This window comes from Carcharodon carcharias, chromosome 17 (assembly GCF_017639515.1).
Source record: "Carcharodon carcharias isolate sCarCar2 chromosome 17, sCarCar2.pri, whole genome shotgun sequence".
In the NCBI taxonomy this organism is placed as follows: Eukaryota; Metazoa; Chordata; class Chondrichthyes; order Lamniformes; family Lamnidae; genus Carcharodon; species Carcharodon carcharias.
Genome location: NC_054483.1, coordinates 59,965,666 through 59,981,169, shown reverse-complemented (window position 1 = coordinate 59,981,169; position 15,504 = coordinate 59,965,666). Strand labels below are relative to the sequence as shown.

The following is a 15,504-nucleotide window of genomic DNA, read 5'->3' as shown; positions in this document are numbered from 1 at the left end:
TAGATGGGAGAGTAAGTTGCAATGAATAAATAAGAAATTTACAAATGGATATGGACATGTTAGGTGAATGGGCCAAAATCTGGTAGATGGAGTTTAATGTGGATAAGTGTGAGGTTATCCATTTTGGTCGGAAGAATAAAAAGGCGACTTATTATTTAAAAGGAGGGAAACTTCAGAACGCTTCAGTGCAGAGGGATCTGGGTGTCCTCATGCATGACTCGCTGAAAGCTAGTATGCGGGTACATCAGGCAATAAGGAAGGCAAATGGAATTTTGGCATTTATTGCTAAAGGAATAGAGTATAAAAATAGGGAAGTGTTGTTGCAACTGTACAAGGCATTGGTGAGACCACACCTGGAGTACTGTGCACAGTTTTGGTCCCCTTACTTGAGGAAGGATGTAGTTGCATTGGAGGTGGCTCAGAGGTGGTCCACTAGATTGATTCCAGAGATACAGGGCTTGTTTTATGAGGAGAGATTGAGCAGTTTAGGCCTATACTCGCTAGAGTTTAAAAGGATGAGAGGAGATCCAGTTGGGGTATATAAGATGCTAAAGGGGATAGACAAAGTAGATGTGGAGTGGATGTTTCCCCTTTTGGGGCATTCTAGAATGAGAGGCCATGGTTTTAGGCTAAGGGTTGGTAGACTTAAATCAGAGATGAGAAGGAATTACTTTTCTCAAAGGGTCGTGAATCTGTGGAATTCACTACCTCAGAGTGCAGTGGATGCCGGATGCTGAATAAATTTGAGTAGATAGACAGATTTTTAATTAGTAACAGGTTGAAAGGTTATGGGGAGAGGGCAGGAAATTGGAATTGAGGCCGAAATGAAATCAGCCATGATCGTATTGAGTGGCGGGGCAGGCTCGAGGGGCTGAAGGAGGGGCTCCTGGTTCTCATGTTCTTATATTCCCACCAAGTTTTGTCATCAGCAAACTTGGAAATATTACATTTGCTTCCCTCACCCAAATCATTGATACATATTGCAAATAGCTGTGGCCCAAGCACTGAACCCTGCGGTACCCCAACAGTCACCACCTGTCACTGCAAAAAATACCCATTTATTTCTACTCTCTGTTTCCTGTCTGCTAACAAATTCTCAATCCATGCCAATATATTACCCCAAATCCCATGTACCTTAATTTTGCACACTAACCTCTTATGTGGGACTTTATCAAAAGCTTTCTGATACACCACATCCACTGGTTCTCCCTTATCTATTCTGCTAGTTATGTCCTCAAAACACTCCAGTAGGTTCAAAAATCCATGTTGACTTTGGCTAATCCTGTTGCTATTTTCTAAGTGTCCTGTTATCACATCCTTAGGCTAACTGGTCTGTAATTCATTGTTTTCTCCCTCCCTCCTTTTTTTAAAGAGTGGGGTACATTTGCCACCCTCCAATCTGCCAGGACTGTTCCAGAATACAGAATTTTGGAAGATAACAACCAAGACATCCAATATTTCCATGGCCATTTCCTTTTGTACCCTGTGATGTAGATTATCAGGCCACGGGGATTTATTGGCTTTCAGTTTCATTAATTTCCCCAGCACTATTGTTTCAGTAATACTAATTGCCTTCAATTCCTCCTTCTCACTAGACCTAGTATTTCTGGGAAGTTATTTGTGACTTCTTCCTTGAAGACAGACCTAAAGTAGTTATTTAATTGCTCTGCCATTTCCTTGTCTTCTATTATAAATTCTCCCATTTTGGACTGTAAGACATTTGTCTTCATTAATCTTTTTCCTTTTTACATACATTTACATTAAACACCGGCCTTGCTAATGACATTCACATTCCAAGAACAATTTAAGAAAATTACAATCGCCATCGATTACTTACACACACATACAAAACAGAACCCTTCAGGAGTACTTAACACCATCCGACACTGCTCATGGTTAAAGATATGCTGTTGCTTTATCCTGTTTGGTCTAATAGCTGCCAATATGAAATGGTGTTGCGACCTGAATATCTAATAGCAGTTAAAGCTCTGGGTGAGCTACATGTATATAAATAATTTCCTTATTATTTGTTGATTACTTCCTAAAGTCGTATGTGTGGAATATTCATATCCACACAACACATCTTAGGTGCATGAATGTAAAACCCGCAGTCAGCTATAGTTTTGTTATAATACTCGGAATAAAAACCCACGGGCTAAACTAAAAGCAGTCCTTATTGAATGAGGCCTTCTGCCCGTGTGAAGGCACCACGGCACCGGCAGTTGGAGATCACACAGCAGATCACTGCGGATACAAACAGCCCTGCTGATCGGGCTCCCTGCCCAGCCTGCTGTCTGTTTCTGCTTTCAGCTGAACCTTTTACTTCAGTCTCTTGACTGTCAGCGTTCTCATTCACTCACCAGCAAAGCCAACACCAGCACTATGTGACCCTTTAGCTTCATGTTCCTGAAGAAATTAAAGTAGCTCTAGGCCCGCGTGACCGACACTTCCCGACTGCTAGTCAAACTGAAATTACGAAAGTGAAATTAGACGGGAACCCCCTCAAAAAAAACCCGCTCTGGAGCGGCATTTCCAAATATGTTTTGTTAATTAACGTAGGCGCTTTTTTTTCACTACCACTGTATTTTTAAGACTGGCTTAATATCGCTATAGTTGATCAAAGACATTTAGGTTAGATTAAGGTTGACAGTTGTACAAGAGTCAAATGGTTGTGGGTTCACGCCCCACCGAGAGACTTGCACACATAATCATGCCAGGCTGGCATTCCAGCTCAGTGCTGAGGTGGGGGGATGCATCTTTTAGATGTAACATTAAACCAGCCTTGCTTGATGCAAAAGATCCCAAGGCATTATTTTGAAGAAGAGCAGTTGAGTTCCCCCAGTGTCCTGACCAATATTTATCCCTCAACCAATATCACTGAAACAGATAATTTGGTCCTCCTCCTCTTCACGTACCATGGCTAAGAGGTTGTTGGTAACTATGGACTTCCATCAGATTGATCCAGGATTATGCTTGACAAAGTACTACAGAAATTTGCATACTGCTTTCTGCAGTATGGCTCTGCTGGGCTCTGTGGGACTGGATCAACCCAGACCTGCTGCAAGTAAACCAAAGTATGCTTCTGTCCAGCAGCATGTCAGAATCCATGAGGAAAGACATCATCACCTTCATCTACAAGCGTAAGGGGGAAAGGGAGGAAATTAGAAATTGATGACCTATTTCATTATTGAACCCAAGGTTATCGCCAGTCGGGTGAAGCCTGCTCTGGAGCTGATGACCCACCCTGACCAGACCTCCACTGTACCTGGCAGGAAGATTTCTGACAGCCTCATGCTACTCAGGGATATGATTGCTTATGTGCAGGACAGGGTTGTGGACACCTGCCTCATCAGCCTGGACTAGGAGAAGGCCTTTGACAGAGTATCACACACCTACATGGTGGATGTGCTCTCCAAAATGGGATTTGAGAAGGAATCCACAACTGGATCCAACTGCGATTGTATGGAAAGGTGCCATGGGAAGGAGATGAGGTGATGGAGTTGTGAACCAGGGTGTCCCGGAGGCAATGGTCCCTACAGAAGGCCGACATGGTGGGGTGAGGAGGGTAAGGCATCATTGCCTTAACAAGAAAATTTTTCTCTTCCTTTCAGGTGCTTAGGAACGCAAGCTCCAACAACTCATTGATACAAACGACCATCCAGGATCCTCCACCCCTTCCCGACCCGCTGGCCTCATCCCTTCTACTAATCCCAGCACTTGCCGTGTAATCACCATACCCTTTGACCTTCCCCTCTCTGATGCTGAACGTTCAGTATTCAGTAAAGGACTCAGTTTCATACCCTTACGCCCTCACTTCAATGAATTCCGGGCTCGGCATGATTCTGAACTCTTCTTCCACTGCCTTCATCTTCTTTGGGCAGGAGTCCTCCCCCCATTCAACAGATCCTTTCACCCACCTCCAGTATTTTCCCACCACCTAAACCCCTCCCACTGGCCACTTACCTGCCCTTGATCTTTTCATTGAGAACTGTCGGTGTGAAATTGGCCGTCTCAGTTTCGCTGCTCCTCTCACCCACTCTAACCTGTCTGCTTCTGAACTTACTGCACTCCATTCTCTCAGATCCAACCCTGACTTTGTTATCAAACCTGCTGACAAGGATGGTGCTGCTGTTGTCTGGTGTACAGACCTCTACCTCACAGAGGCTGCATGCCAACTCTCAGACACTTCCTTCTACCTCCCCCTGGACCATGCCCCATCACTGAACATCAAGCCATTGTTTCCAGGACTGTCACTGACCTCATCTCACCATGGAGACCTTCCTTCCACAGCTTCCAACCCAATGGTCTGCCAACCTCGGACAGCCCACTTCTACCTCCTTCCTAAAATCCACAAACAGGACTGTCCCGGTAGACCAATCATGTCAGCTTGTTCCTGCCCCACGGAACTCATTTCCTCCTGTCCTGACTCCATTCTCTCCCCCCTTGTCCAGTCTCTTCCCACTTACATCTGTGATTCTCTGGTGCCCTACATCATATCAACAATTTCCAGTTCCCTGGCCCTAACCACTTCCTCTTCACCATGGACGTACAATCTCTCTACACCTCCATCACCCACCGGGATGGTCTGAGGGCTCTCCACTTCTTCCTTGAACAGAAGCCTGAACAATCCCCATCTGCCACCATTCTCATTCGTCTGGCTGAACTTGTTCTCTCACTGAACAATTTCTCCTTAAACTTGTCTCATTTCCTCCATATAAAAGGTGTGGCTATAGGCACCCGCATGGGTCCCAGTTATGCCTGTCTCTTTATGGGGTATGTGGAACATTCCTTGTTCCAGTCCTACTCCGGCCCCCTCCCATAATGCTTTTGTTGGTACATCGATGGCTGTTTCGGTGCCGCTTCTTGCTCTTGCCTGAACCTGTAAAAATTTTATCAATTTTGCTTCCAATTTCCACCCCTCTATCACATTCACATGGTCTACCTCTGACACTTCCCTTCCCTTCCTTGACCTCTCTGTCTCAAATGCAGGTGATAGACAGTCCACCAATATTCTCTACAAGCCCACCGACTCCCACAGCTACTCAACTACAGCTCCTCATACCCTGCTTCCTGTAAGGATTCCATCCCATTCTCTCAGTTCCTTCGCCTCCGTTGCATCTGTTCCGATGATGCCACTTTCCAAAATAGCGTTTCTGACATGTCTTCCTTTGTCTTTAACCGAGGCTTCCCCCCATTGCATTTGACAGGCCCTCAACCATATCCAACCCATCTACTTCGTCTCTGCCCTCACACCTTCCTCTCCCTCCCAGAACCATGATAGGGCCCCCCTTGTCCTCATTTTTCACCCCACCAGAGGATCATCCTCTGCCATTTCCGCCAACTCCAGCATGATGCCACCACGAGACATATCTTACCATCACCCCGGCTGTCAACATTCAATGGGGATCATTCCGTCCAGGACACCCTGGTCCAGTCCCCCATCGTCCCCAACATCCCCTTCCCACGACACCTTCCCATGCAATCACAGAAGATGCAACACCTGCCCCCTTACCTCCTCCCTCCTCACTGTCCAGGGCCCAAACACTCCATTCAGGTGAAGCAGCGCTTCACTTAAACCTCTTTCAATTTGGTCTACTGCATTCGCTGCTCCCAATGTGGTCTTCGCTACATTAGAAAGACTGGGTGACTGCTTTGAGGAACACCTTCAGTCTGTCCACATGCATGACCCAGACCTTCCACACCACCCTGCTCTCATGCCCACATGTCCGTCCTTGGCCTGCTGCAATGTTCCAGTGAAGCTCAATGCAAACTGGAGGAACAGCACCTAATCTTCTGACTAGGCACTTTACAGCCTTCCGGACTTAACATTGAGTTCAACAACTTCAGACCATGAACTCTCTCCTCTATCTTCACCCCTTTTTTAATCCCCCTTTCTTATAATATATTTTAAAATTCATTTTTACTGCTTATCCACTAATTTTCATTTTTATTCATCCATTCATTGCTTTATCCCCTTTTTGTCACATTTTTATTACTTTTTCATTCCTTTTTCCCCAACCACCACCCCATCCCCCATCTGTTACTTGTTCCAGGTTGTTCTTTCACAGAGTGCTTACCCTTGTTCTGCTATTAACACATTCTGCTTTCTTACCTTTATGCCACTATCAGCACCTCCTTTAGCCCTAACCACTACCATTAACACTCCCTTTGTCTTGTGTCCATGGCATCTTTGTCAATCTCTCCTTAGCCCCCACCTATTGCTGACCTTCTATCCAGCTTCACCTATTCCACCCCACATTAAACAATATAAACTTCATCACATTTCTACTCTATAGCATGAAGAAGGGTCATACAGACTCAAAACAATAACTCTGTTTCTACCTCCACAGATGCTGTCAGACCTGCTGAGTTTTTTTTAGCATTTTCCATTTTTATTTCAGGTTTCCAGCATCTGCTGTATTTTGCTCTTACCATCACTCATGATCCCAGGCAGTGGAGGCGCTCAGGTCAATTCCTCCCGGCACATGGATGACGTCATCGTCTTCTGCTCAGATCCCCTGTTGTTGCGCAGACTGATCAACATCTGCAACCAGTTCGAAATGGCCTTAGGTGCCAAGGTAAATTGTAGCGAGAGAGGCCATGTTCTTCAGGAACTGGGCTGACCGATCCTTTATCCCCTTCACTGTCAGGTCAGATGGCCTGATGGTGCTGGGGATTATGGTTCAGCGGGACCCGGGCATGTGTTATAAAATGGAAGGAGCAAGTAGCCATGGTGAAAAAAAACTGGGCATATGGGAGCAACGTTCCCTCTCCTGGTCAACAGGCATGAGGCACCCAGTGTTGCTGTGCATGGTGCAGGTCTGGCCCATTCCTCACTCCTGTGCTGTAGTGATCACCAAAGCTATCTTCTGCTTTATCTGGAGGTTGAAAATGGAGTGTTCGCAGGGACATGATGTACAAACCTCTAGATAAAGTGGGGGAAAAAATGCCCAACATCGCCCTCATCCTGATGGCCACCATTGTGTGTGGCTGCATCAAGCTGTGCGTAGACCCTTGGTATGCAAACACCAAGTGTCACTACGTGCTGAGGTTCTACCTGTCCCCGGTGTTGCAAAAGATGGGTCTGGTCGCGCTGCCGCGGAACGCTCCAAGTAGTTGGACCGTGCCCTACCACCTGTCCCTCATGGGAAAATTTATGCAGAGAAACACCTTTGACCACAAGTCCATCAGGCAGTGGTCAACATGTAACACCCTAGAGGCCCTGAGGGAAAAGCAGATGGTGGATCTTGTTGGATGGTTCCCCAAGCAAACTGTCAAAGTCATTTGGCAGAACCCCTTACTGCCAGAACTTTCCAACAAACACCAAGATGTAGCTTAACTGGCAGTGAGAAAGGCCCTCCCCATCAGATCCTTCCTACATGCCAGGAGTCTCACCCCCTCTGCATGTTGCCCTCAAGGTGGCTGTGGTGGGGAAGAGACCATTGTTTACCTCCTTGCAGATTGTGCCTTTGCAAAGAAAGGCTGGAGAGAGATGCAGTGGTTTTTGTTGAGGTTCATCCCAAGCAATTCTGTGACACAGGACTCTGTGCTCTATGGGCTGTTCCCAGGGCCACACACTGAGACAAACGTCAACTGTAGCTGGAGGATCATCAACTCAGTGAAAGATGCTCTTTGGTCTGCCCGAAACTTGTTGGTCTTCCAGTGCAAAGAGTTGTCCCTGAACAAGTGTTGCAGATTGGCACATTCCAGGGTCCAGGACTACATGCTGAGGGACGCACTAAAGCTTGGGGCAACCGCCGCAAAGGCGCAATGGGGAAAGGTCGCTGCCTAAGACCTTTAAGTCACAGTGCACCGAGGGGCTGGGAATTGTATAAACCCCCTCAGGCTGTATGACTCACATTGAATGTATGCAGTGAATATTACATGTATCACAATTGTATTGAAGCACTTCAGAGTGAAATATGATCTACGTAGACAATTTAAATACTATTGCACTGTCTGACTGTCTGTTATGACCATTTTGAAATGTCTGTTATTTTCCTTGATTGTATTGACGCACATCAGGATGCAACATGATCTATGTGGAAAACTTGAATATGATTGCTCTTGTTGTGATGGCCACTTTGAAATGTTTTGTAATTTTCTTTCAGATATTTTATGAATAAAGTATATTGTTTCAAAGAAAAAGTATGGCTGACTCAGAAACTCTCACCATCAGGTGTATTGGAAGGATTTACAGGCTGGTAATCAATCTGTTTGGCTACATTATGCACATAACTTCCATGGCCATCAAGTCCTGAAGTGGGACTTGAGCCCAGAGTTTCTGGCCCAGAGGCAGGGATATGACCACTGCACCACAAGAGTACCCTATAACCTGGTCACTGAGTTCATTTTAAATAGTCACTTGGTAGTACTGCTTGAGTATTGGTGAAAAAGCAGACATGTTGATAAAGCTTTGCGTCTTGCACTCATCAGGACAGATCCGCAAGAATAAAAATCTAAAGGGAACAACAGTTTATACTGCATAAGAAGAGCTTGCTGATTGGCTGGCAAGTGGACTCTGATTGGTAGAGTCATTGCCATGGAAAATGCACCAGGGAACAGTTAACTGCCAAGCTTTTATTTAATTTCAAACCAAGCAGGTCGATCCTAGTTGGTCAAGCATTACTATGGGGAATGAACCAGGGAGTGGCTGTCCCCCCAAGCTTTTGTTTGGTTGAAAAAGGCACAATGCATAGACATATTATTTCTGTTTGCAAATGACAGGGCTCTGTGGGTGAATATATATCACTTCCAGCACATGTAAGTAAGCCACACTGTGAGCCTGACTGATAATCTTAAATTGGTTATCAGTATAAGTCTTAACACAGTCAGGATTGTTTAACAAGTGTTGTCTAGTCACAGAATCACAATAATATTGGACACTATACTCTGAGTTTTGCAAGCACGGGCTCGTTGGAGTATGGTTAGTACTTTACCTGTTGCGAACAGTCAAAGAGCCATGCTATTTGATACAATCCACTAATTGTTGGGACATGTGACCTACGTGACTGGCATCACACCGGCGCTGCAATTCATATACCACATTATTCATTTATGTGATGGGCGAGAAGGAAAGAGGAGGACTGTCTTTATCACTAAAGAGTTTATGGCGATGAGATTGGGTGGATAAATTCGCTCAAGGGCCTGTTTATTTTTTCATTTCTCTCATATGCCAGCCGCCTCCATCATTACTGGTGTGATCATGTCAAATCAATGGCTTTCACTGCTGAGCTGGGCTTTGGAATCAAAATAAGAACGATGTACTGTTTCTGAAATGAAGGATTTGGACATAGAATTTTAGGCCAGTCCAACCAGGGCCCCGGAGGCTGGGGTGCAGACAGTGCTAATCACCGGGGCCCTCTAAGGGGCCTGGGCACATTGGCCAAGTAGCCTCTTAGTTGGGATGCTCAGTGTCCAAAGCAGCAAATCCAGTGGGTAGAGCATCCCAATTGCCAGTATACTCGGCCAATGACTGCTGTTGCTCTGAACAGCAATTATTGACCAAGCAGGAATGGGCCAGTTTCTCCAGTCCCTCCTTTTTTACCCTGTATTGGATTTCATGTGTGTACTGTTCTGTTGGAGCATCGCTTCAGACCACAAGATAAGTAAAGCAAAGCGCCGACTGCCCCAGCTGCACCCCCAGATAGCCCTTCCCAAGCTCCTCCCACTTGATGGTGCATGGCCCTGGACCCTGCCCCTCCCAACCTCCTCACGCTAGATGGTGTGTGGCTCTGGGCCTGGTCCTTCCCAACCTCCTCTCACTTGATGGTATGTGGCCCTGGGTCTAGTCTATCTAGTCTATCGTGACCCTACTGCACATATCCCTGACAGCCTGCATGCTCCACACCTCCACCCCCCCATCCAAACGCCCCAATCCCCAACCACATCCACCGAATTCCTGGATAGTTCCTGGATCATGCAGTCTTCCTGTGAAATTTGTTTGACGAGCAACTGGTCCAGGAGCCATAATGTCCGAGTCATGAAGCCACTGGTAAACACTAAACAGATTAACACGGGCAATTGGAGCTGAGGCATGTGCAGATGTCCCAGAGCACGCTCTGTGGCCTCGGATGGTGTGAATGAGTTTCAGGTAGCATGTCCCCAGATTCAGTTTGGAGAATATGGGTGCACTACTTCACACGGATAGGCTGTATTGCAGCCATGCTAATTGGAAAACCTCCAACTTTCCTCTCAGAAGACCAGGAGGGCAAGGTTTATGGATGTAGACATCATTGGTGAGGTGGGTGGTAGTCTTCAGCATAAGAATCAACCTTGGTCAACAATAGATATTAAAGACTGCACTAAATCAAAGGAAGTGGCTTATAAGGATGTCAGGAAAAGTGGTAAGCCTGAGGATGGGAAGCAATTTAGATCTCAGCAAAAGAGGACCAAAAAACTGATTAAGAAAGGAAAAACAGAATATGAATGCAAACTAGCGAGGAACATAAAGACAGAATGTAGAAGCTTCTTTAGACCATAAGACCATAAGACATAGGAGCAGAAATTAGGCCATTTGGCCCATCGAGTCTGCTCCGCCATTCAATCATGGCTGATAAGTATTAGATACTTGAAAAGAAAAGGATTAGCTGGGACAAATGTGGGCCCATTACAGGTGGGCACAGGAGAACTTATTACGGAGAAGGGGGAGATGGTGCAGAAACTAAACAATTACTTTGTGTCTGCCTTCATGGAAGAAGATACAGAAAATCTCCCGGAAATATTCTGTGACCAAGGGACTTGTTCAACTGAGGAACTAAAATAAATTAGTATTAGTAAAGAGGTAGTACTTGAAAAGTTAACTGGATTGAAGGTTGATAAATCCCCTGGACCAGATGAGCTTCATCCCAGAGTGTTGAAAGAGGTGATGAGATAGATAGTGGATGTATTGGTAGTTATCTTTCAAAATGCTCTAGATTCCTGCCAACTGGAAAGTAGCAAATGTGACCCCATTATTTAAGAAGGGAGGGTAAGGATGAATGGAGAACTACAGCCCTGTTAGTTTGACGTTAGTAGTAGGGAAAATGTTAGAATCTATTATAAAGGATGTGATAACTGGGCAGTTAGAAAAGAATGGTAAAATTGAGCAGAGTCAACATGGTTTTATAAAAGGGAAATCATGTTTGACAAAATTGTTGGAGTTTTTTGAGCATCTTACTTGTAGCATAGATAAAGAAAAACCAGGCCAGTTAAAAAAGGAAGTTGAAGCTACTGAAAACTCTGGAGGGGCCACAGGAATTGAGGAGAATGTGAGAGAGAGTGAGAGACAATATGAAAGAGTATGAGAGTGTGTGTGCCCATGTGTGTGTGTGTGGGTGAGGGAGTGCATGTGTGAGAGTGTGGGTGTGTGAGTGTGCATGGGCTAGATTTTGCCCTTATTGGGTAGGCGCAGCGGGTGGGCCTGACAGCAGCCATGAAACTGACCACCGCCTACAATTGGGCCACTGGAGGACCAATTAAGGGCCAAGTGGGAGCGGGGGCCTGTTTGCCGCTGGTTCCAATGACAACCTAGCGGCTGGTATAAAGAAGGCCCAGGCAGGCCCAAAGAGGCTGCCAGGGAAGGATGTCTAGCTGCCGTTCTGACAATGCACTCAAGTATGGCAGCAAATGCCAGGTGGGAGGGCAGGTCATGTGGTCCCTCGGCCCCCAGCTTTTCAGAGTGCCTCGCAGTCCTGCTGGAGGAGGTGGCTGCTAGGAGGGATACCCTTGTCCCAGATATGGGAGGAGACCACCGCACCTCATCAAGAGGACATGGGATGAGGTGGCAGTCCGGGTGAGCAGTCATGATGTGGTGCAGCGTACATGGGTGCAGTGCCGGAAGCACTTCGATGACCTGCTGCGCTCAGGAAGGGTGAGTACCATGCTGGTGTGGGTCAGAGTGCAGAAGTGTTAAGGTGTGGCCATCCCCCCATGGGCCTAAGAGTCTGAGTGCCAACTGTCAATGATACCGGAGCTGGCCAAGGGGGTGAGCCCTGGATGCTTGGACTGAGTGCCTTGCGGCTCGAGGGCCGTAACTCAGTTGTGACCTGAGAGCTGGTCCTCAGCTGGGGTTGGCTAGGCTGCAATGACACTGCAGGTAGAGAGTGGACTCAGTAATGCTCCTCTGTCCTTTCAGGAGAAGGTAAGCCATATCCAAGCTGAGGGGACACAAGCAGGTGGAGGCCCACCCAAGTTGCTGCTGCTCTCCCGATTCGAGCAAGATGCCCTGGAGCTGGGAGCCAGCACGCCCCACCTGGAGAGGCAGGGGTGCCAGACGAAGGTAAGAGCGCAGTGCACAGAGGTGAGAGTGTCAGATTGTACAAACATTCTAATGTACTCTTCATTGATGTGAGCCTCAAACCTGGAGTCTCCAGTGATCTTTGAAAGACAATGGCACCATGATGCAGATTTCCATTTTCTCACCAGGTGCCTGGCATGCACAGTGACAGTGTGATGACTTTAACTAATGACATGTTCATCTTCTCCCTTTCAGGTTCGCCAGCAGGTGCCCGATCTGCAGACCCTGAAGGGCCACCCCTGACGCCACAGGACCACTGGGCTTCACTTGCACCTGTGTCACACCCGCTCTCTGAAGCAGGCACCAGCATAGATACCAGCACCTCGGTGGGCCTTAGATTGGTAGCCAATATCTCAGGCACTTCACACTCGCTTGAGATGCAGATGGAGGCAGAGAGTGCCCAGGGCACTGGCAGTTGGAGAACTGCTGGGGACCAGGACAATGCTCAGTTGAAGATAGATGATGAGCCTCTGGAGTCGTCAGAGGCTGGGTGTCCAGCGAGGTGTGCAGGAGCATCTGGCGGAGATCCAAGAGGGTATGCGTGCCATGGTCTCCATGATGGAGGAGTCTATGCGAAGCATGAGCACTGCATTGACCATCATGGCCGAGCGCACTGCCTCCTCCATTGAGAGAGTGGTGACTCTCATGGTGAGGCAGCTCCAGGGATAGAATCAGATGTTCCTGGGGTTGCACTCGGATCTGCAAACCCTCACACAGGCACTGACCTTAGGTTGTCAGTGTTAGTGTGGGAGATAGATGAGACACCCAGTATCCCAAATAGGTGCCCTTCAATCAATGGTGAGCAGGGAGGTCCGCAGCAACCTCACATTGGCACACAAGCTGCCTGTCATCTCTGCGGGCTCCTCTCATGGCACTCCGGATGATGGCACCAGCTCCTCCAGCCCTCCACAAGTGACCATGGCATCTGATAAGGCTGTGGCAACTGGGGAGATGCCAACGTTGGCACTGGCAGCTCCAATCCAGTCGGGGCCATCACAGGCTTCACTGGCCAGATGGCAACTGCCAAGGTCATCAAGGCCAACATGACATCAGAGTCAGCAGGCTGTCTCCAACGCTGGTGCGAGTGAGGGGGGAGAACCTGGATGTAGCACCCACAATCGTAAGATGAAGGCACCATGAGCACAAGAGGGACTTATCATCTGTGCTGAGCAGTTGTATAAAGATCCTCTTCCTCCAGTGGATCCCCCCTTCCCAGTGCCAGATTGTGGAGAGCGCAGCATGCAACCACTATCAGTGACACCCGCTCTAGGAGTATTACGGTGCTCCCCCATAACGGCGCAGGCATCAGAAGCGCATCTTGAGAAGGTGGTCCTCTCTACCACCGCCCTTGTGGAAACATGGCTCATATTGTAACGCTTCTCTACCTCTGTTCTTGCGTGGCAGAGAGACCTCATGAGCCACCTCTTCAACGGATAGCTCTTGTCACCCAGCAGCCATCCATCCAGTCGGACCAGAGCACTGAAGAGCCTTGGCACCTGGGAGTGTCTGAGGATGTAGGCATCATGGGAGCTGCCTGGGTACCTTGCACAGATTTGCAGAATCTGCATCCTATGGTCACACACTATCTGCACGTTCATGGAGTGGAAACCCTTCCTGTTGACAAAGGCACTCGACTGACCCACTGGTGCCTTGATGGCCACATGTGTGCAGTTGATGGCAACCTGGATGCAGGGGAACCCAGCAATCGTTGCAAAAGCCTCTGGCAGGCTCAGCCTGACTGGCCTCATCTGTACGGTAAAGAATAAAGGTCAGTACCCATCTGAAGAGAGCATCTGTCACCAGCTTGACGCAACTGTGGACAGCTGATTGGGAGACTCCACACAGATCCCCTCACTGAGCCCTGGAAAGAGCTGGAGGCATAGAAGTTGAGGGCTGCTGTGACCTTCAGAGCCACTGACATGGAGTGTCCACCCACAAAGTTGGAGCTGATCCCCAGCCCAATCATCTGACAAATGGAGGTCATGGTCTCCCTGGAGGCGGAGCCTCCTTCAGCATTGCATCTCAGACATATTGAGGTAATGCACTGCCGCCTGTAAACCCTGGCAGCCCCTTCCACCTTGGACTACCTGCTGGCCTTGCACCCCTTGTGCCTGAGCCTCTCCTCCCATAGGTCCCTCCCCTGAAGGCTGCATTGGGACACCTGGCCTCCACTCCCTTCTGCTCCTTTCTTCCTTCTCAGAGGTGCCCCCAGCAGAGAGCACAATCCCCATTATCAGGGTAACAGAAGACTGTCTGATACCTGGAAGGGGCCACATGGTCTGAATCCTCCAGGGGTCGGCAGACACCAGTGAGACCTGAAATGAGTCCTGGAAATCATAAGAATGAAGCCCTGAACAGAGATGAATCTGCCAAGTACCAATAAGCAACCAGCTGAAAACTATCTCCAAAACTGCTCAATATTCACACTGGCAATGCTGCTGATCCTTTTATCCCGGCTGTGGTTGAGGTTTGTGGAAATGTCGGCCGGCCGCCTGTCTGTTTTACCTGTGTGACAAGCAGAAAATTGCACAGGCAATGAAAAATCTCAGACAATGGCATTGTTAAGTGCCTTAAGTGGCCTGTTAATTAGTGGCGGGTGCCACTCTGGCACCCGTTCATGCCCACCAACCGATAGATCACAACAGTGCGCGACGATGTTGGGATGCTCGGCCGAAGTCATCGCACAATTTCTTACTCCCGTTCAGAATGAAAAATCCAGCCCCATGTGTGTGTGTGAGACAGAGAGTATATGTGTGTCAGGGAGAGCGAGTATGCATGAGAGAGTATGGGCAGAATTTTTTTTAAAATATGGAACACTTCACTAATTTGCATGTCATCATTGCACAGGGGCTATGCTAATCTTTTCTATATCATTCCAATTTAGTATATGTTCCACTGAAGCAAGCACAAAGACAGTACCTCTGACAGTGTGACACTCCCTCAGTACTGCACTGGAGCATGAGCCTTGACTTTTGTGCCCAAGTCCTGAAGGGGGTTTTGAACCCTGAACTCTGAGTCAGAGGTACAAGTGCTACCCATTTTATCAATTGCTTTTTTTAAAATTACCAATTTACTGCTTTCACATTGATTTTTTTGCTCAGCAGGTTGTACATGTTTTCTTTATACCTTAACTGTTTTTTTGAAATTCATGTTTAATGTTGCATTGAACCAGATCTCAGGCAGCTGCTGCTGGGTTTCTTGCTGAAGGGGAAGGAGAGGCTCACAAG

At 47.6% G+C, this 15,504-nt stretch overlaps 1 protein-coding gene and 1 non-coding gene across 6 annotated transcripts in view; both read right to left on the bottom strand.

The window, feature by feature from the left end:
* LOC121289795 (tumor necrosis factor receptor superfamily member 6-like) overlaps positions 1 to 15,504 on the bottom strand; it is a 58,726-nt gene that overhangs the window by 32,771 nt on the left and 10,451 nt on the right. The window contains exon 1 of one of the 5 annotated variants that reach the window (XM_041209610.1): positions 2,361 to 2,486. The exons of the other annotated variants lie outside the window; for them this stretch is intronic. Within the exon in view, the coding sequence (XP_041065544.1) occupies positions 2,361 to 2,402 (42 nt within the window). The 5' untranslated portion in view covers positions 2,403 to 2,486. Of the gene's footprint in view, positions 1 to 2,360; positions 2,487 to 15,504 lie in introns of those variants that run through there. 5 annotated transcript variants of the gene reach the window in all.
* On the bottom strand, positions 15,080 to 15,185 carry LOC121290262. Its single transcript, XR_005945741.1, has one exon. It is a non-coding gene; the product is annotated as a U6 spliceosomal RNA (small nuclear RNA).